Genomic DNA, 18,561 nt, shown 5'->3' with positions numbered 1-18,561 from the left:
AGTCTGGGGGCTATGGTATGGGGGGTTATGGGGAGAAGAGGTGGTGGGTGGCACAAGTGTTGCAGGGGAAGGCCTGGGGGTGCAGATTTCAAAAGTTTATCGACTATCTGAGGGCAGACTAGTGTGCATGGCGATAGCTAAAACACTGACTGAGATCCATAGAGTTTCTTTTTGTGAAGACTCTTATTCCTAGAAGTCAATTAGCAGCAACTTTCTGTTAACCACTTGTCGCGTTTGTGCTATTCCAGCTACTGAGTACCATCTCGGCCTGCTGAAGGCAAAGCTTGCGAAGTACAGAGCTCAGTTACTAGAACCCTCCAAATCCTCTGCTGCTAAAGGAGAGGGCTTTGATGTGATGAAATCTGGAGATGCCAGGGTGGCACTGATTGGTTTTCCTTCTGTGGGTAAGGTCAGTGAGTATCCGAGCTAATCCTCTAGCATGTGCGTTTTCCAGGTGTCACCAATCACCGCAAATGCGTTTTTCTGAACATCAGTTGTCTTTTTGTATTTCACTTTCTTGCCACAAGTGAGCAGAAAGTTATTGTGCACTGAGAGCTGAAAGTTAGAGCTAGGGAAAAGGGCTCTGTCTTGTGTGGAGCACTGTCCGCTGTGTGGGAACTTGGTCCTGTCCAGCCACGGCACTGCTAAGAAAAGGGTGAAAACAGTCTTTCATTCAATGAAAGTCCTGGCTGTTCCATGTTACCACTTTCATCCCTGTGCCCAGAATAGCCACAGCGCAGCTGTTAAAAGCCCACCAGTGTCTTCTCAGTGCCGCTGATAAACACTTTTGTGTTGCGTGTTTTGCTGAACATTTGCCGGTGCTATTGCTTGAGTATCTCTAGTGATGGTGATATCTTGCATTTCAGTCCACGTTTTTGAGTTTAATGACCTCAACTGCCAGTGAAGCTGCGTCTTATGAGTTCACAACCCTGACGTGTATCCCAGGAGTCATAGAGGTAAGTAGGATTCTCCTCCCTTTAGCAGAAGCTAAATGTGGCAAGAACCCCAAATTTGTAAATGTGTCTGTTTGTACCAGTTACACTTGTGCTGCCACTGGGAAGCAGAAGTTAGAAGCGCGGTGATATCCAAAGATCTGTGCTGACTTCTGCTTTAAACTTTAGGAGGTCTTGAGTGTTTGCGGTATCAGGTCCTCTACAACCTGCAGTGCTGATTTAGCACTTCCATAGGCCACACAACTCTTCAAGATTGACTGCCTGACTGGGATGTCAGATACTGCAGTTAGACTGACCAGAGCAATAAGACAATTCTCAACTGAATTTTTTATAACTACTATTGGCGCCATTGACCAGATGGCTGGAAACCTTGACAGATTTGTTTTTAATGAAGCTTTAAAAGAGGCAATCTGTACTGTAATCAATTTGGAAAGAAAATACAACTACTCCTGTCCTTGAGGAGTTTTATTAGTGGTGCTCTGAGCATCCATCAGTAAAGCAAATGATAAAGGGCATCAAACTGAAAAACATCCAAGAGTAATGAGAAATTTTGGGTCAGAATTGAAAGCAGAGTTAACTAATGAAAGGAACCCTATTGGTATTAAAATGAATGCAAATATTGTAACACATTCAAACGTGACCTTTGACTCCAGCAGCTAGCTAAAACAGTTACTTAGGGCTTCACCCCAACAGTAGCTTGAAAGCAAATGACCCTGCAACTCTGAGGAAGAAGAGTCTCCCATTATTTCCTGGTGCTGTAAGACCTGCAACACAGCTGAATAGTTCTGATCCAACCAGTAAGGGACAGTGGCATTGCTTGTTACAGTGCTTTATGTGTTAGACCAGAAAAATGTTTTTTTTTGATTTATTTTCTTTCTTTTCCATTTCACCAACTCAGGATAATGCTACTTTTGTGCTGTGCTGGTTCCCTGGTCAAACCCCAATCATCTGACACTTTAGGAGGTCAGAACCTAATGTTCTGCACTATGACCCAGAGTTGTTGAAAACTGTTTAATAGGAAATACTCTGGAGATTGTTTCAACAAAATATATTCATGGGCTTTGTGCAAACTTGCCCTGCTCCGTTGGGTTCATTCGGTTCCGCTGTCTGCAGGCTTTGGACCTTAGTGCTTGCTTAGAGCTTTCAAGGCAGTTTAGAGGTCCTGCAAAAGACTTTCAACTTTCCATCCTTCTGTTTCCTTTTCAGTACAAAGGAGCCAATATTCAGCTCTTGGATCTGCCTGGGATCATTGAAGGAGCAGCACAAGGTTGGCTGATCTCCGTGTTCGTGCAGCTTAAGGATTTACTCTCAATAGCATACTGTTAGCAGGTTTGCTGGGCCAGTAGTTCCTGCATTGGCTTTCCAAACTTCAGAGTTCTTGATCTTGAAAGTGAGGCACGATTCTTATCCCTGAGCCCACGTAAGGTTCTATATGTAGCAGAAAGATGCTTTCCTGGAGGTGGGAGCCACAGCAAGCCAGTCACTTCTCACCTTCCTGTATGAGTGTTATCTTGCTCATCTGCTTTCTGGTACAGAGGAAATCTAAAGAAAGACGCTAGAGAGGCGGAGGGGGAAATTACAGCTAAACAGTAACTTCTCTTGACTGATTTTCTGAGTTCCTGCCAGTCCTCCCATGACTCCTGATTTTGGGAAGAGACGTTAGCTTTGTCCCTCTGCTTCATCACCTCGTTGGCTGGTCTTGTCAAAAGAAGCCTTATGAAACTTAGGAAAATTTCCTAATGGTCTCGCCTTGGAGGAATATGGCCTTGTTAATAAGGGCTCTCTCCTTTTTTGACCAGAAGGTGTAGCCTCTTTGCATGGGGGCCCTGGGCCCACATCACTCTTCTGGGTAACCTGTCTCTACCACCTGGAACTCTACCATTGCACGTGTCTGGGGGTTCTGCCCTGCAGGCAGAGACGTCATCTCAACCCGTGCAGCTATACAGAGAGTTTTACGCTCTCTAGTCTGGGTAACAATTGGTTGAGCAGCAGCAGCAAAGAGTATTTGTTTGGGCTTGTGCTACACGTAAGAGAACATGAACGGGCCAGACATACTCCCTCATATACCCCCAACAGTTGACTACAGCCGGTACAGGACTGCAGGATCTTTTTTCTTGTTTCCAAGCAGCTGTGTGGGGCAGGAGTCCCTTGTCTGTCACAGAACTCATAGCTGTTTTCCTACCCTGATATACAGCCATCTCCTCTCTTGTCAGGGAAGGGCAGAGGTCGGCAGGTGATAGCTGTGGCCAGGACGGCAGATGTTGTTATTATGATGCTGGATGCCACAAAGGGTGAAGTACAGAGGTGAGTATGTGCTTCTGGGCCCATGGGACTGTGGGTTGGAGGGCCAGGGTCAAAGGTTCCCATATGCCCAGAGAACACACCAGCTCTCTGAAAGGATGTGAGCTGTGCATGTTTGGGAATAGGTATTTAAGTTCTTGAGTGTGAGATGGAGATCGTGCTTCATTAGAAGCATGCTGGCTAACTGGGAACAGCATTTACAGTGCTTTCTAGGAATTTTGGCTCAGGCTTCTCAGCTGAAGCATCCTTCCTGCAGGGTGGTTGTTCAGAGATGAGGATGTCATGCTAGATTTCCACCGCAGACTTTATCCTGCATTAGCTGTGGTTGTATGTTGCAGTGCAAGTTTGTGGAAATGCTGTGTCAATACTTGGCTAAAGATGATAGTCAAAAAGGAAACATCTGGCTCTCATCTGACTGAGCTCAGTTTAACAGGTACTAATGTGCACTGTCCCTGCAGGGCCCTGCTGGAGAAAGAACTGGAGTCTGTAGGAATCCGGCTGAACAAAAGCAAGCCAAATATCTATTTCAAGGTGAGATTTCCTGAGGTGCTGCAGCCACAACTTATGCCTGGCTGCCTAATCAAAAGCAAGATCACTTTGTGCTGCCCCTCATGTTGGACAGACTGAAGGGGGGCTGTGGATTTTGCAGACTGTTCTTAAGTTGGTTTATTGCCTTTCTGCAGCCGAAGAAGGGTGGAGGCATCTCCTTCAACTCGACTGTAACGTTGACTCAGTGCTCTGAAAAGTTGGTGCAGCTCATCCTCCATGAATATAGTATCCTTTCCTGAAAGGAGAGACCCCTGAGCTCCAGATCAAGTTCATGAGTCAAGTGGTACCTGCTGTGGGGCTACGCCTTTCTGTGACTCTTTGGTGCTTGCTGGGTTAAGAGCAAGCCTGGCTGGGTCTTTCCCTTCTTTGTTCCGTTTCCCAGTCCTCCAAGCAGCACCAAGCAAGCTCAGCCGGTTGGCTTGTAGCAGTGTTGGGGTTTGGGCCTTGACAATGTTCACCTCAGAAATCTTCAATGCTGAGGTTCTCTTTAGAGAGGACTGTTCTCCTGACGAGTTCATCGATGTGATTGTAGGCAACAGGGTCTATATGCCATGCCTCTATGTGAGTATCTCAAAAATAGTCTGTCTACTACAGCACCAAGCACCTCCTGGCACTGACTGATCTTGAGCAAGACCATTCTTTGCTGAAGTAAACTGTAGGCCTTCCTGGTTCCTAAAGCAGTAGCATTTGAGGGTTAAAGAGGTAGAAAACACTACTCAACAGAGAGCTTTTTACTAGCTTTATGTGTGCAGCTGTACTGTGTGTGCGTTCCCTGTGCCCTCTTGTGGCTGATTGCTGAGGAGCAGCAGCGAGCTGTGTGTACGGGTGGCACCGGGTTTGCTTGCGTGACACAGGTGCTGCTGCAAGTTCTGCGTTTGGTTTTTCATGAATGATCCCATGTGCCAGAACTCACTTAACAATGCTGTTTGATAGTGTCTGGGTTTATCATGAAATCCAAGGTGCTGGAGAATATGTCACAAGTCATCGCAAAGGGAGAACCGTAGAAGGCCCAAACTTATGTTTAGGTTCCTGAATCCTAGCAGATTGTTCTGCTAAAAACCTTGGCCTGCCCTCTGTTTGGTATGACCTGTGTTTCTGTACCAAATGCCAGAACTGCCTTGTTGCACTTGCATGTACACATTTTACTTCCTTGTGGTGTTGCTGAATTGATTTCCTAAAGGATGTGTTGTTTTTCCTTTGACTTAGGTTTATAACAAGATTGACCAGATATCTATGGAGGAGGTGGATCGTCTTGCTCGGAGGCCCCACAGTGTTGTAATCAGGTAGGAGCACTTGCGGCTGTCAGGCTGTTTTAGGCCCTGGCCCAGAGAGTTTGGTTGTTCATTTCACACCCCTTTCTCCAGCTTTTCCTCCAAGGAGAGGCTTCTCCCTGGGCCGCCTCTGGCTGCTGGGGCGAGAAGTAGAGGGCCGCTGTGCAGTGCTTTCAGGGCTGCCTTCCTGTGGAGAGGCAGGCTGCCTTAGCTGCCTCACACTGTCTGCAGGCCAGAATAAACCAGTCTAGCTTGTTCCCTTAGAAGTGCTGATATATCTGACTGGGGCTTTGCTGCTTCAAAGCTGCTTTCCGCTCTGAAAGCTCTGTTTATTTCACCTTGTGTTTTTCCTCTACTGACCTCATTAGACACTTTTCCCCTTGTTCCCTAGCGCTTTAATAAGATGTTTCGCCTTGCTCTTCTGGATCTCTAAATCACAGCAGCAGTAAACACTGAGATATTCATGGTGTTTTGCAGCTGTGGCATGAAACTGAATCTGGATTACTTGCTGGAGAAGCTCTGGGAATACCTCGCACTTACCTGCATCTACACCAAGAAACGAGGACGTAAGCGAGCATTAGCTGAACTGAGGGTTTGAAAAGGCACAAGGGGCTGCTGGGCACCAAGCACACGCAGGCTGCCAGAGGTGTTTGGATGCCTGGCTGTCAGAGCTCTCTTCTGTCTTGGAGATGCTGCAATTACATACTGAAGCCTGGTCAGGGAGAGTTAGCTCTTGGGAAATGCTTTTGTTCCATCTGACCCAGCCTTGCGTGTATCCCATTACAGCCCTCTTGTTCTCTCTTAACAGTAGAAGAGCTGAATTTTCATAAGGCTTTGCATGATAATAACATAAGGAAATAAAGTTTGCAAGTTTTTGGTTTCCCTCTTATAATAACTATTATGTACACTCTGTGATGAACTGTTCAGGTGATTGCTACCCAGAAAAGGTCTCTTGTCCCTACTGTGGGAGGTCTAGTGATTCCCGTGCTGGGCTCCTGAGGCTCAGCAGTGCCTTTGACCCTCCTTTTGCTTTACAGCTCACCTGCAGCTTTGCCCAGTGGTGAAGGCACATCTATAACTTGTTCCCTTTCAAAGACCTTTCTCCTGTTTGGTTGTGAATGACTGTGACTCTGAACTGGATGGATGTGAGGAGAATAAGGAATTATCTGTGAGCTTGTTAAGCTGTGAAACCTTGGGGATTTTACAGAAAACTCCGGAGTAGTTCTGTTTAATTTAGGCCTGTGTGTTTTGACTGGCTTTTTTGCTTGTCATTTAAGACAAGTATTTGGAATGGAGTTGGAGCAGGTGAACTGTGAGGAAGCAGTCGACTGTGACATGGGCAACTGCACTTGTGGGTACTAGAGTGTCTACAGAACCAGTTCAATGCTTTCAAGTACCTGTGTAGCTGTTCTGCTGGGAGGCTGCTGGCAGTGTAACAGGAGGAGGAATTTGGGAGTAGTAAGCACAAAGTAATGTGAGATGGTGTTGGCATGTTAGAACAGATTTGATGGAAAGCCAATGCTGTTTTTTCTCCTGTCTTCTGCTTTTCCATAGAGAGACCAGACTTCACAGATGCCATTATTCTACGGAAAGGGGCCTCTGTGGAGCATGTGGTAATTTCTCTGTATCTTTTACACTTACTTGGCAGCAAAAGGCAGGTTCCTCTTGGAGCCTGCGTGATATATTTGTGCTTTGTAAAGGTTGGGATATGTCAATATTTTGTTGGGCTTTTCCTTTTGTTATCTTGACTGGTTTCATCTGCCTCAGGTTTCTTTCCTAGCTGCTAATGTTTGTAATAAATGAAAGAAAACAAAAGTTACTTAATGCAGGCCAGTGAAAAAGCACATGGAAGTAGTAAATGGGGATTTATGTGACTGGTAATTCCTGTATTTCTGTTCTGTATTCTTTAAAGTGTTGTTAACTGGCTCCTAAAGTCACTGTTGTAATTTCTGACATGGATCTGAGTTGCTTCTAGTTCCTGGGTACTAAGCAAGTTGTTTGCAAAGTAGCGTCACTAAACTGTCTAATAATCTGTCTGTCTGTCTTGCAGTGCCATCGCATTCACAGATCATTAGCCAGCCAGTTCAAATATGCCTTGGTGTGGGTAAGTGCATAACAGCCAGCGAGATCCCTGTCCTCATGCCCCTCTGACAGGTCTGCTCCTAACCCCTCTCCCCCTTTTACTTTAAAGGGGACAAGCACAAAATACAGTCCTCAGAGAGTGGGCTTGACTCATATGATGGAGCATGAAGATGTCATTCAGATCGTCAAGAAGTAACCCTCTTTGCTGCTCTTCGCTGGTGCCTGGCCTTGTCTTAATCACTAGATTTGGAACTGACCACATAAAAGCAAAACAAAACAAAAAAGAAAAAAAAAAAAGAAGAAGGGAGATGTTCCACAGCCAAGAAAGCAAGAAAGCTTCTGTGAAGCTCGTTCCCTTAGAGAAAAGCAGAGGATGAGGCTACTCTACTCGCAGGTGGGGATGGGGGAGATGGGTTTCCATCTTGCAGCATTTCAAGCGAGGTAATGTCTCTTAAATAAAAAAGGAGCCCATTCTTCTAGGACGTAGCTCCTAGAGCCAGCAACCGCCTGCCCCTAGCAGAGTTTGCACGTGTGTCCATCTGTTAACCTACCAGTGGCTTGCTCAACCGGTGGGAAGTTTATGGGTTTGTGTGAGCAAATCTGGCCCGGTGCTTTGGGACAGGGAAACCCGGACTGGGGGAATGTTACTGATGCTTTGCTACATGTTTATTCATTTAATTTAAGTATTTGAAATGGAAATATCTGAAATGGAAAAAAAGTTCTCCCTCTCCTGCTCGCTGGACATGTTGCCTCTACAGCTTTCACTGTGGGCGACTTTAGTCTCTGTATCTGAGACGATCCTCAGCTAATTTATAATGATCCCACCTCAATTATATTAAAACCTGGCACTCGGTGCCTCGTGTTAGCTCTGCGGTAAGGTTTACAGGACATCCAGTCTGACTGGTACTACCGAGAGAGGTCAGAAATGAAACCTTGCTAATGAGTGATTGACCTGGCCAAACTGCAGCAGGGTACGATCAAAGAGCCATAGGCTGCAGTGAGAATTTACTTCTGGCTTATCGCTGGTCCAAGAAATTTTCTTGGGAGTTTCCTACTTTGCTCTTGTCCTGCCTGTTAGCCCCCAAGAGTATTGCTGGGGATCTGCTTCTTTCTCAGTCATGCACCTAAATTCCAGTAATAGCTCTTTGAGTGTTTGAGCTTGAAGTACCATCCCATGCCATGGGTTTCGCCCCAGCCCTGTTAAATAATGTTGCTTGTATGGATATTTTTCATCAGAATTCTGGGATTTTTCTAATCATGCTTTTTCATTGAATATTGATGCTTACCAGTTCGGAGTGCCTGATAGAGAACAGCTCTTTTTTTCTGGGATCAAGAGCTGCCAATAGCATTTTTTTCTTTCATTGAAAAAGGGTTGTCTGATGTGGATTCTTAACTGCGAGGACAAATCTGATAGCAGACTTGTCCAAGCAGGACCCCTTGCCTCTCTTTTGTGCTCCTCCCCACCCTTCCCAAACTGATCAAGCAGAAATGGAAGGAATATTTTATTTGAGAAAATAAAAGATGCTATTTCATGTGAATTGTACATGTCTACCTGCAGCTGTTAGATAGTTCAATGTGTTTTATAAATCTCTTCTTTTACCTTGGCCAACTAGGAATCCCGGATGCTGTTGCAAGAGGCTGTAGGGTGGAATAGGTTGTGAAGTGGCTGAGAGAGTGCTCTGAGGTTGGAAAGGACCTAGATGAGGTGTGATGGGAGCTAAATAGATAGCATACACAATACCCAAGCTAAGAAGGTGACTTTGTAGTTTCCCTTCGTTGTTCCTGGCTTTGCTCACAGCTGGAATTAAGAGCAAATCCCGGCTGTGGTGGAACCTAGCGGAGAATGAGCTCCAAATTAGCTGCATTATGCCTGAGCTGGCTTTAGAAAGCAGGAGCTTCTCTGTGTGAATTGGGTGGGATGCTGTTCCAGCACATTAACTTGCCCTTTGAATTTCCTGTGAAGGTTGCACAGGCAGGGCTTCCCGCACAAAGAGTTCTTTTGGTTTCAGTTTGTCCCTGAGTTTGACTTTTAACTCCAAACTGAGGAGCCTGCAAATGGCCCAGCGTAACAGACAGACGGCCGGAATTGCTAACTGCTTCATCCTCAAACCAGGTAGTGTGTGGAATTGGGGAAACGGATGATGCCTGTGTGAATCTGAAATGCAAAGTATTACGTTCTAATACATGTTCTCGGTCAGTTAGTACCTACCTCTCAGTGTGCTCAGGTTTCAAATTGAATAGTCCAGTGGGCCATTGTTAAAACCTCCATCTAATTAGCCTTATTCTTCGTTTAAGAAATTGGGCATTTTCTTATCCTGTTCGGAATGGACTAATATGTGATTAAACTTGGTATGGGGGAGGAGTAAAAACAGATAAATTAGAAGAAGCTAACTTCTTTTTTTAAGCAAGAGTAGCTTTTTTTTGCAAGCACGTTTATAGCCGTATCTGGAAATATATGCAATTTAATTGCGCGCTGTGTTCGTTCTTCCAGACGGCTTCCCTAAGTGCTCTACCCGCTAACATTAAAAGCTGCAAACGCTGCAGTTCAGTGCAAGAGCAGGTTTGACTGAAGATCTCGCCGAATCCTGAGAAAGCGAGGTACTGAGAGGGGAAAATCTACTCCAGCGTTAGTACTGCTTCAGAGCCTGGTTCAGCTCCTGGAGCTGCCTCCTGAGGCTGGTGGGAATTGGTCAGACCCCTTGTTAGCTCTGCGAGAGGGCCAGCGAGGGGGATGCGGTCAGAGACCCTTTGCTGAGCGTTCCTGGGGAGGCAGGCGCTCTTTCCCATCGAGGAGGAGGGGGGGCAGCTGACTCTAGCAGGCAGAAGCTGTGGTTTTGGCCCCCCAGGAAGCAGGCTGCTGCCTTTTCCGACACGGAAGGGAAGGCTTGGATGGACCAGACTTTCCTAGGAGGCAGATCCGCCCTCGGCAGCCTGGCTGGATTGCAGGCTGTTCTGCATTGCGGCCCCCTGCCATTTCTGTGCTCTTTCAGCCGGCTCTGGTTTCATTAGCGCTGCGCCCACCTCCCAAAGGGCCGCGCTGATTCCTGCCCTGTCTCCGGGCCTGCTTTGTTTGTGGAGCGCAGCTGCGCGTCGCTGCCGAGTGACACTCCAGGTGTGAAGCGGAGTGGATCGGCTTTGACACAGTCCATCAGCTACCCTCCATCTAGTCCTGGAAATAGCGACGGCCCAAGGCGTGCTCTGTTTAAAATGCCTGTTCCAGGCAATCAAGCAGGTTTGATTGGCTGAACACTCCTTTTATAATTTAATTTAGTCAGGAATCGTTTGCAAGGTAATAAAAAGAGACTCTGACTCCAAATACATTCATTTAATTCAATGAGAGACGGTTACTGCTGCGGGCTTGCCTCAGCCAGCTTCCCTCACCCCATCACACTGACATCTTAAAGCGCTGCTCAGGGCTGTATATAAGAGTCACGATCCGCAGTGACAGCTTAATTGTTTCAAATGCTGACAAGGGTCACCCCCAACCAGACATCACGCATTGTGCGGCGCTGGCTCGGGAGGCTGGCGAGAGGAGGATTTATGGCTGGCAAATAGTTTTGAATTCCTCTGGTTGTGCCTGTTAAATGATGAACCCGCCCCTTGGGGATTGGGGCTATTGATTGTAATTTGCAGTTAAGCCCTCGCTTTCTGAGGAATCAGCATAATAAATACCCACCGCATTACTGCAGGGATGCAGTTCGCGGGGAGGAGGCTGAGCTGGGGCTCGTCCCTGGGGGAGAAAGGAAAAGGGAGTGGAGATTTTCCCAGCATGGGCTGGGCAGCGCCTGCAGCGTGACGCTCCCGGTGCCCCAGCGCGTGAAAGGCCGCGGACCCGATCCCACCAGCGCTCGCTCCGGGCTGACGGTCCTGGCCCCGTGAAGCAGGGACCCAGTGCTGGGTGAGGGATGGAGCTTTTTGCAGGGTCTTTGGCCTGCTGATCTCAGGCCGAAGGTGGCAGCGGGGAAATGCCCTGCTCGTCCCAAGGTGGGGAGGGCACCCCGGATTGTCGAGATGAGGGGGGCTGATGCCTCCATCTAGCTCCCTTCTCTGTGCCTGGTCGGAGGTGGCTGGAGAGCCTGTCCAGTGCTGCCCTCCTTTGGAGGGGGACGTGTGCGTGGGGCCCCGTGTCCTTGTGATTTCTCTTCCTAAATCTGCTTTGGCTGGGGGGGAGGAGTGGGTCAGGGCCATACACCAGCTGTTTGTGTGCCCCTGGGAGGTGATGCTGCTCTACGCCCCGGGAGGGAAGGGGCTGCGGGACCGTCCAGCTGCATCCCCGGGGAGGAAGGGACCGGGCCAGAGCTGGCTGCCCCTCGCCCCTCCAGCCGCTCCATCCCTGGTATTCCCTGGCTCTGCACGGGGACGATTAGCTCCCGTCTCTCCGCTCGTGAGTGGAGATGAGAATAATAGCAGTCATCAAATATGCATCGGGCGGCAGCTGCCGTGCGGCAAACGTGGTCCTGTGGGCGCCGGGGGAGCGACGGTCCCCGGAGGACAGCGAGGCCGAGAGCGTGACGCCGAAAAAGCCGGGGGCTGCGGGCGGTGCCGAGCCAGCCCGGCGCCATGCGGGCGAGCTAGGCTACCCCAGGTGAGTGGCCGCGGGTCCCTGAGCCAGGCGACGCGTTCCTCGGGATTGCAGAGGCCGCCACGGCTTGGCCGAGATGCCGGGGAGAGACCTTGTGCGAGGTGCTGGCCTGCAAGGAGGAAGCCTGCAGCTAACACGGCAGTGCTGGGCAAGGCTCGGCTCCTCTGGATCAGGGCATATGGTGTTTTCTCGCCTCTGGTTGCCCCTTCCCGGCTCCTCACAGTCTTTAACCCCCCATCCCACCTTCAAACTTGCACCTTCCCCACAGTTGCAGTGTTTCTGCCACCTTTCAAAGCAGAGCTCCTCACCTTCCTCCCCAGAGACCCCATCCTTCCCCCATGAGCATCTGCCCCATGTCTCCTATCACCCCTTCCCCAAATTCCTTTTACCTTGGAGATGTTTTACCCCAGGAGACCTCCCCGGCCCAGCGGCTGATGCTGCTGAGATCTGCAGGTCCCCTGGGCCCAGCTCCGTGGTCAGGATGATGATGGTCCGCAGCTGTGACCTGCTTCCAGACGGCTCCGTGGCTGGGCCGGGGCCGCGAGGCAGCGTTTGCGAGTGTGTGCCAGATGGCTTAGTGCTAATCCCGGGACACCTCGCTCCCAGCCGGTCTCTGCTCCGCAGCATCTGCTCCGACCTCTCTCCCCTGGATAACGCTTCCCTGGCGGGCAGGTTTCACTGTCAGATGGCGGCCGGTGGGCAGGGAACGGCTGTGCCTGCAGGCAGCGTGCATCGCCCGGGTGCCGCCGCTCCTGCTTCTTCCCTGGCTCCGTTTGGGGAGGAAGACAGGAGGAAATCAGCTGGAGCGCAAGCTGGCAATTCCCCTGCCCAGGCAGGGTGACGCGTCCCGCTGTGCAGGCGGCTCTGCCGAGGGGCACAGATGAGGCGGGGGAGACGGCTCAGCGGCGTAGAAAATCCCCAGCCCGCAGGGTGCTGCTCTGCCGGGGCCCGGCCACAGGGCCTGCGCTGGAATGCAGTGGGAGGCAGGAGGCTCCGAGATGGGATGCGGCCGGGCTGGGGGCAAGTGCCCTCCCTCGGGCCCCTCGCAGGACCCGGAGCCGCCGGTTCAGCCGTGCGATGGGTGCTCGGGGTGGCAGGAAGAGACCCGCTGATGCCGGGGGGGCCGGGAGGGCCGTGCTGCCGTCGCGTTGCTGCAAAGGCAGAGCCCGATGCTGGAAGGGGCCGATCCGCCCCAAGGGCCCCGGCATCCCTGGAGCTCGCGGCTGGAGAGGTGAGAGCTGCGACGGGGCGGCTCTGCACGCACGTAGGCATTAGAAGTGGATGCGAGCGATACAAAACTAGGGGAAGGGGGGTGGCACATCTCCCGCTGCTCCATCAGCCCTGAGAAATCCCACATCCGAAGGTGCATGCAGCTGGAGCAACGTCTGGCCGGCTCGCTGGGCGGGTGCCGGCATGCAGAGCTCCCGCGGAGCTGGCGCATCCCGGCGGGCACGGGTGCCTGCGCTCCGGCTGTAACAGGAAACAGGCTGTAAGCGGACACGGGGCCGGCCGGTAAGCACAGCGCTGCTGGAGACGGCGGAGCTGCTGCCGGCGCCGTGCGGCTCCCTGGGAGCTCTGCCTCACCGATGCCAGCAGCCAAAAGGTACAGTCCCCGTGGGGGCGGCCGCGCGTCGTGCCGTGCCGTGCCGTGCCGGGGCAGGGCGGGTGAAGCAAAAACCGAGTGGCCAAAGTCCCCCTTGTCTCTGCGCGCCGGCGTCACCTTGCCTGTCCGATTTCCATGCTCAGCCTCGTGCCCTGCAGCCCTGACAGTGGGATGCTGCCCCGGCCGTATTCCCAGGGCGAGGAGGCGAGGGTGCCTGGGCACCGGGGCAGGGTTTTCCCAGCTTGACCCCATGGCTGGTGCTGTTCAGGATTGATGGATGCTCCAGGCATCTTCTCCCAGAGCCCCGGTCCCCATCGCCACCCCAGTGAGTCTTCGCTGCCGGGGTTGCACCCGACAAGGCTGCCCCGGGCTGGAGCCTCCCCCGGCTCCCTCCCCGGTCCCTCCACCGGATGCGGCCGTGCCCAGGACCCCGGAAACAGCTGCGTGGTGCAGGCGCTGTGCAGCTCGGGTTTCGTGGCCTGCGGAGCCGAGGCGGCGCGTCCCGGCTCCCTGGGGTACCCGCTGCGGCACCCAGCATCACCCGCGTCCCCGAGCAGCTCCTGCCCTGCCACTGTCCCCAGGCGCATCGGCACATGCGCCCCCTTCTCTGGCTCTGCCGGGGTGGCCGTGGCAAAGGCAGGTGCTGGGCGCTGCACCCGTAGGTGTAGGGCAGGGGACCGGCTGTCCCGGGGACGCAGAGGGTCCCGGGGAGGTGGGTGGGCTGAGAAGAGGCAGCGCCTGCGTGGGGCTGAGCCAGCTGGGTTGGGGCCAGGCCGTGAGCTCTATCTCGCCCTCTCTTGCTCTCTCTATCTCGGTCTTTCCTCTTGGAGAGCCCTTATCGCGGGCAGGCACCGCGGCGCTCGTGGGTACGGCCATGGCAACGGCGGGGGGAGCCTTGCCGGTGCCGCAGGGCATGGAGAACGCCGCCAGTCCCTGCCTGGCCCTTCCCCGTCCTTCTCTCCCAGGCTCCTTGGCCGGCCCTGACTCACTGGCTCCATGCAGGGCGGCAAGATGGAGGTAGGGACCACATGGCGTGGCAGGGATGGAGGTAGGGACCACACGGCGTGGCAGGGATGGAGGTAGGGACCACGCAGGATGGTAGAGATGGAGGTTGGGACCATGCAGGGTGGTAGGGATGGAGGTAGAGACCCAGAGGAGCTTCCCACCATCCCAGGAACCCCCCCCTTGCTCGCTGCGAACAGCTCCCCTGCGAAAATCTCCGAGCTCTGCAGGGCTTGGCCAGGGCAGGAGCTTGGCGAGGGATGGGGCTCTGCCACACAGCAGTTCTCCTCTGTGGGTGACTCGGGTGTGGTGAGCTGCTGACGCCAGCCAGGCCACCCCAGCCCTCGCTCTGCAAGGGACTCTTCTGGTCCTGGGCGGTCCTGGCTGGTGGGCTTTGGTACAGAGGATGCTGCTGGTTGCTGGGTTTGCCTCGCTGCCTTCACAGCTCTCGCCTCCTCCTCCTCATCATCATCCGGTAGGTCTCCTGAAATCCCCCATGAGGGGTCGAGCAGATGCCACCTCTGTTCACCACCAGCCCCTGTAAATGGGCAGCAAATTCGCATCGCCTCTGCTTAAACTTTCATGAATTTGCAGCCATGGGAATCCAGGCCTGGCATTAACATTTGATGCGGTCGGTCACCCTGCTGTTAACATTTGATGTGGTCACCCTGCTGCTGGGCACGTGTGCATGCGAACGCACCGCTGGCACCGCCGTGGGGCACACGTGTGCGGCACATGCGGCACGTGCAGACCCGCTCGACAGCCACGTGCAGACATGCGTGGTGCCCTGCATGCGCGCACGCGTCCCCTACAGCGCTGGCCCTACACGGGCTCTACAGTGCACCCGCATGCAACACGTATGGGTGCACCCGCCGTTGTGTATCACCCATGCAGCCCGCGGGAGCCAGGCCAGCTCGTTTCTCATCGCTCCTTCCCGGCAGGGCCAGGCGACTCGGTCCCGCTCCAGGTTAGCGGCGTCGGGTTCCTCCTCTGCGGTTCTCCCCTTGGCCGTGATCCCAGTGCTGGGGGCAGTGTGCGCCTGGGGACCCACAAAATTGTCTCGTCTCTCTTGGTGCCTCGGTCTGGCTTTGCGGCGTCAAACAGGGTCTTTGTGCTTCATCCTCCTCCGAGTTAAGAGGAAGAGGCTAATTTCCCAGGCGAGAGAGCGCCCCGAGGTGCGGGGAGATCACAGGGTCTGGTTTTGGGTCAGCCACGCTCAGTTATGATGCTTGTGCCCTTGTGAAACCGTTAACATCCTAGTTCCTGAGCTGGCCCCAGAGCCTGAAGTGCTCGGGGGAGGATGAGCAACGCTGCAAGCAAGCAGCTCTGGGCTGGGATCAGCCTCTGGAAAAGCGCAGCTGGCTGTGGCTCAGGGCGTTATTCCCAGGGCGTGGAGCTGGCCGTGCCTGGGGACTCAGATCTTGCAGCGTCTCGCAGAAAGCCGAGGGGATGCAGGGGCCGGGCCCTGTGGAGGGGCGCAGCAGGATGCTCCGCGTGGTAGGGGAGGGGATCTGCCGCAGAGGTGGCAGAGGCAGTTTCTTGTCTTCCATCTTGCGTCTCCTTCGGAAAAGTCTCCGGGCAGAAGTGGTGTGTCCCTTGCATTATTCATGCCGCCGTGAGCCCAGGAGATATGGTTACAGCCGGCAACCCAGCCGCGAGCAACTCAGCTGCTTAACTCGCGCTGCGGGAGGCAGGAGGCAGCTCCGGGGCCGGGCTGAGCCGCAGGCGCCGGAGCTGAAGTCCCGCTGCCCTGGGGACATGCCACGCGGGGTCCCCCAGGTGGCACCGGGGAGCAGCCGGGACATCCTAGGCGCGAGAGGGCCGCGGCCGGCCGAGGGACATGGGCACGTGCCCCACCAAAACCGGGTGCAGGTAAATACCCCCCCGCGGCAGGCACCCGGCGTGGGGGCCGTGGGGTCGGGCCGTGCCGGTGGCTGGGCTGCCGCAGAGCCCTCGCCGCGTGGTAGCGGTGGGAGTGCTGGGCCAGGAGCTGCCTCGTGCCGGTGCGGGGCATCACCGCCGTGCGGGTCCTCCTGGGGCTGGGCCGCTGGAGCAGGCGCGAAACCCAGAGCATGAGCGCCCGCCACCACCAGCATGGGCGGCAAGAAAGGGGATCCCAAAAAGGATGCCGACGCCAAGGGCAAGGGGGGCAAAGGGAAAGGGAAGGATGCCAAGAAGGGCAAGAAGGAGGTGCTCAGCGAGTCGGAGGAGCCCTCGGATACGGAGCTGGCCAAGACGGAGGAGAACGAGGAGACGACCCAAGCAGTGGAGGAAGAGAAGGAAGAGGAGGAGGCACCTGTGGAAGAGCCCAAAAAGGCGAAAGGGAAGGAGAAGAAGGGGGTGCTCAAGGCGGTGGCGGTGAAGAAGCCTGGCCGGGGGAAGAAGGTGCAGCTGGAGACAGAGGAAGAAGGGGGCGAAAGCGATGCTGCGCAGGCGAAGAAGAACCTCAAGGGCACCTCCAAGCTGGTGATGGGGCTGACGACCGACAACGCCAAAAAGAAGAAAGGGGCCAAGAGCGCGGAGGCCACGGGCCAGCCAAAAGAGGCTACCAAGGCCGGGGACAGCCCAGCCAAGGAGGAGGACAAGGCGCCACAGGCCAAGGTCAAGCGGAGCCTCCGGAGCACCTCCAAGCTCTTCCTCGGCTTCAAGAAGCTGGGCCTGCGGCGGCCCAAGAAGGGGCAGTTCAAAAACACCTCCCGCTTCTTCTGGGGGCTGCAGAAGCACAGCACGAAGAAGAGGAAGAAGAAGAAGAACAAGGCGGTGCTGAAGTCCACCTCCAACCTCATGGTGCGCTTCAAGCAGATTGGGAAGAAGAGGAAGGAGGCGGAGAATGCCCCGCCGGCGAAGCCGTCCTTCCTGCTGCTGCGCCAGGGAGGGTCGGCGGAGGCGGCCGGCGCGTCCCTCTTCCGCCGGCGCCCGGAAAGGAAATTCAAGCCGCGGGCGCAGGTGCTGAGCAAGGCGGCCACCGCCACGGGCTGGCTGGCGAGGAAGCTGCTCTCCAAGCGCGGGCGGCTCGTCGGGGGCGGCCGGCCGGCCGACGCGGCCTGGCTGTCCCGCATCGGTGCCAGGAAGCTCCCGTTCCCCGCGGAAGACGAGATCCTCAGGCACCGAGCCAACATGAAGCGGCTCCCCAGCAGCGGCGGCAGCGGCCGCGGCCGCGGCGGGCTGCCAGCCCCCGGATCCGTGCGGCGCGGCGAGGAGCGTCCCGGTGCGCTGTCCCGGCAGCCGTCCCGGCGGCCGTCCCGGCGGTCGTCCCGGAGGTCGTCCCGACGGGGGGCCTCGGAGGAGCCACCGCCGCCAGCACCGTACTACGGCTGGCCCGAGGAGGGGGGCAGCCCCCATGGCGCCCGGCGCGGCTACGCCGAGGAGGAGACCTACGGCGCCGCGCCGGCTCCCCCCTACCCAACCCGGTACGGCTTCGAGGAGGCGGCGCTGCCCGACTACGGCGACTACGCCGGCTACGAGGCGGAGGAGGACTACGGCTTTTACGAGGGAGTTTTGGACTACCCGGACGACCCGCTGCCCCACCACTACTGGGAGCCCGAGGATGAGGAGTACGGGCCCTACGGCGCCTACCCCCCCTCCGACCTCTACGATCCTTACGGGAGCGACCTGGACTACGCCGAGGAGCCGGCGGGGCCCTTCGGCTACCGGGGGGACCCGTACGAAGCTTTCGGCGGGCCGGCGGCGGGCGAGGGCGGCTACCTGGAGGACGCCTACCCCGAGCACCGCATCCACTACAGCGAGGGCGGGTGGCCGCCGCACGCCCAGTCCTCCTGCAACCCCTACGCCGGCGCCCTGGACGACATCGCCGAGGCCGAGGAGCCCGAGGAGTGGGAGGAGGAGGAGGAGGAGGAGGAGCGGGACTACCCCTTCGCCATGCTCAGCGCCTCCTCGCTCAAGGGCATGCGGGAGACGCTCTCGGCCCGGCTCTCCCTCAACAGGAAGTTCAGGCTCTTCCCCAGGCCCCAGGTGAAGCTCTTCGGCAGGGACCGCCTGGACGTCGCCCTCCCGCCGTCCCCACACCTGGCCGACGGCGACGAGGACGACTACGACGAGTACGAGCCGCCGCCGCCGCCGTCGCTGCTGAGGCGGAGCGTGGGCAGCCGTCGTCGCGGCGGGTCGCCGGCGCGGGCCTGCGGCAGCCCGCTGGGGCAGTTCCTGCAGCGGTCGCTGTCACAGCCCCCGCAAGGCCTCAAGCGGCGCGACAGCGGCGGC

The 18,561-nt window shown here is 55.1% G+C and overlaps 2 protein-coding genes across 2 annotated transcripts in view; both read left to right on the top strand.

Moving 5' to 3' along the window:
* Nucleotides 1-8,694, top strand: part of DRG2 (developmentally regulated GTP binding protein 2) — an 11,401-nt gene extending 2,707 nt beyond the window's left edge. Inside the window, exons 2-13 of the mRNA XM_026082962.1 lie at nucleotides 194-409; nucleotides 867-956; nucleotides 2,160-2,220; nucleotides 3,167-3,257; nucleotides 3,713-3,785; nucleotides 3,938-4,028; nucleotides 4,267-4,364; nucleotides 5,010-5,086; nucleotides 5,552-5,640; nucleotides 6,629-6,687; nucleotides 7,125-7,178; nucleotides 7,266-8,694. Coding sequence (XP_025938747.1) covers nucleotides 194-409; nucleotides 867-956; nucleotides 2,160-2,220; nucleotides 3,167-3,257; nucleotides 3,713-3,785; nucleotides 3,938-4,028; nucleotides 4,267-4,364; nucleotides 5,010-5,086; nucleotides 5,552-5,640; nucleotides 6,629-6,687; nucleotides 7,125-7,178; nucleotides 7,266-7,352 — 1,086 coding nt within the window. The 3' untranslated portion in view covers nucleotides 7,353-8,694. The remainder of the gene's footprint in view (nucleotides 1-193; nucleotides 410-866; nucleotides 957-2,159; nucleotides 2,221-3,166; nucleotides 3,258-3,712; nucleotides 3,786-3,937; nucleotides 4,029-4,266; nucleotides 4,365-5,009; nucleotides 5,087-5,551; nucleotides 5,641-6,628; nucleotides 6,688-7,124; nucleotides 7,179-7,265) is intronic.
* Nucleotides 8,695-16,437: 7,743 nt separating this feature from the next.
* MYO15A (myosin XVA) overlaps nucleotides 16,438-18,561 on the top strand; it is a 27,693-nt gene continuing 25,569 nt past the window's right edge. The window contains 1 exon segment of the mRNA XM_026082961.1: nucleotides 16,438-18,559. Coding sequence (XP_025938746.1) covers nucleotides 16,438-18,559 — 2,122 coding nt within the window.

The sequence above is a fragment of the Apteryx rowi genome, unplaced genomic scaffold (assembly GCF_003343035.1).
Source record: "Apteryx rowi isolate R43461 unplaced genomic scaffold, aptRow1 scaffold_6, whole genome shotgun sequence".
NCBI lineage: Eukaryota > Metazoa > Chordata > Aves > Apterygiformes > Apterygidae > Apteryx > Apteryx rowi.
Note: the sequence above shows the minus strand (reverse complement) of the source record. Positions and strands in the feature narration are given on the sequence as shown.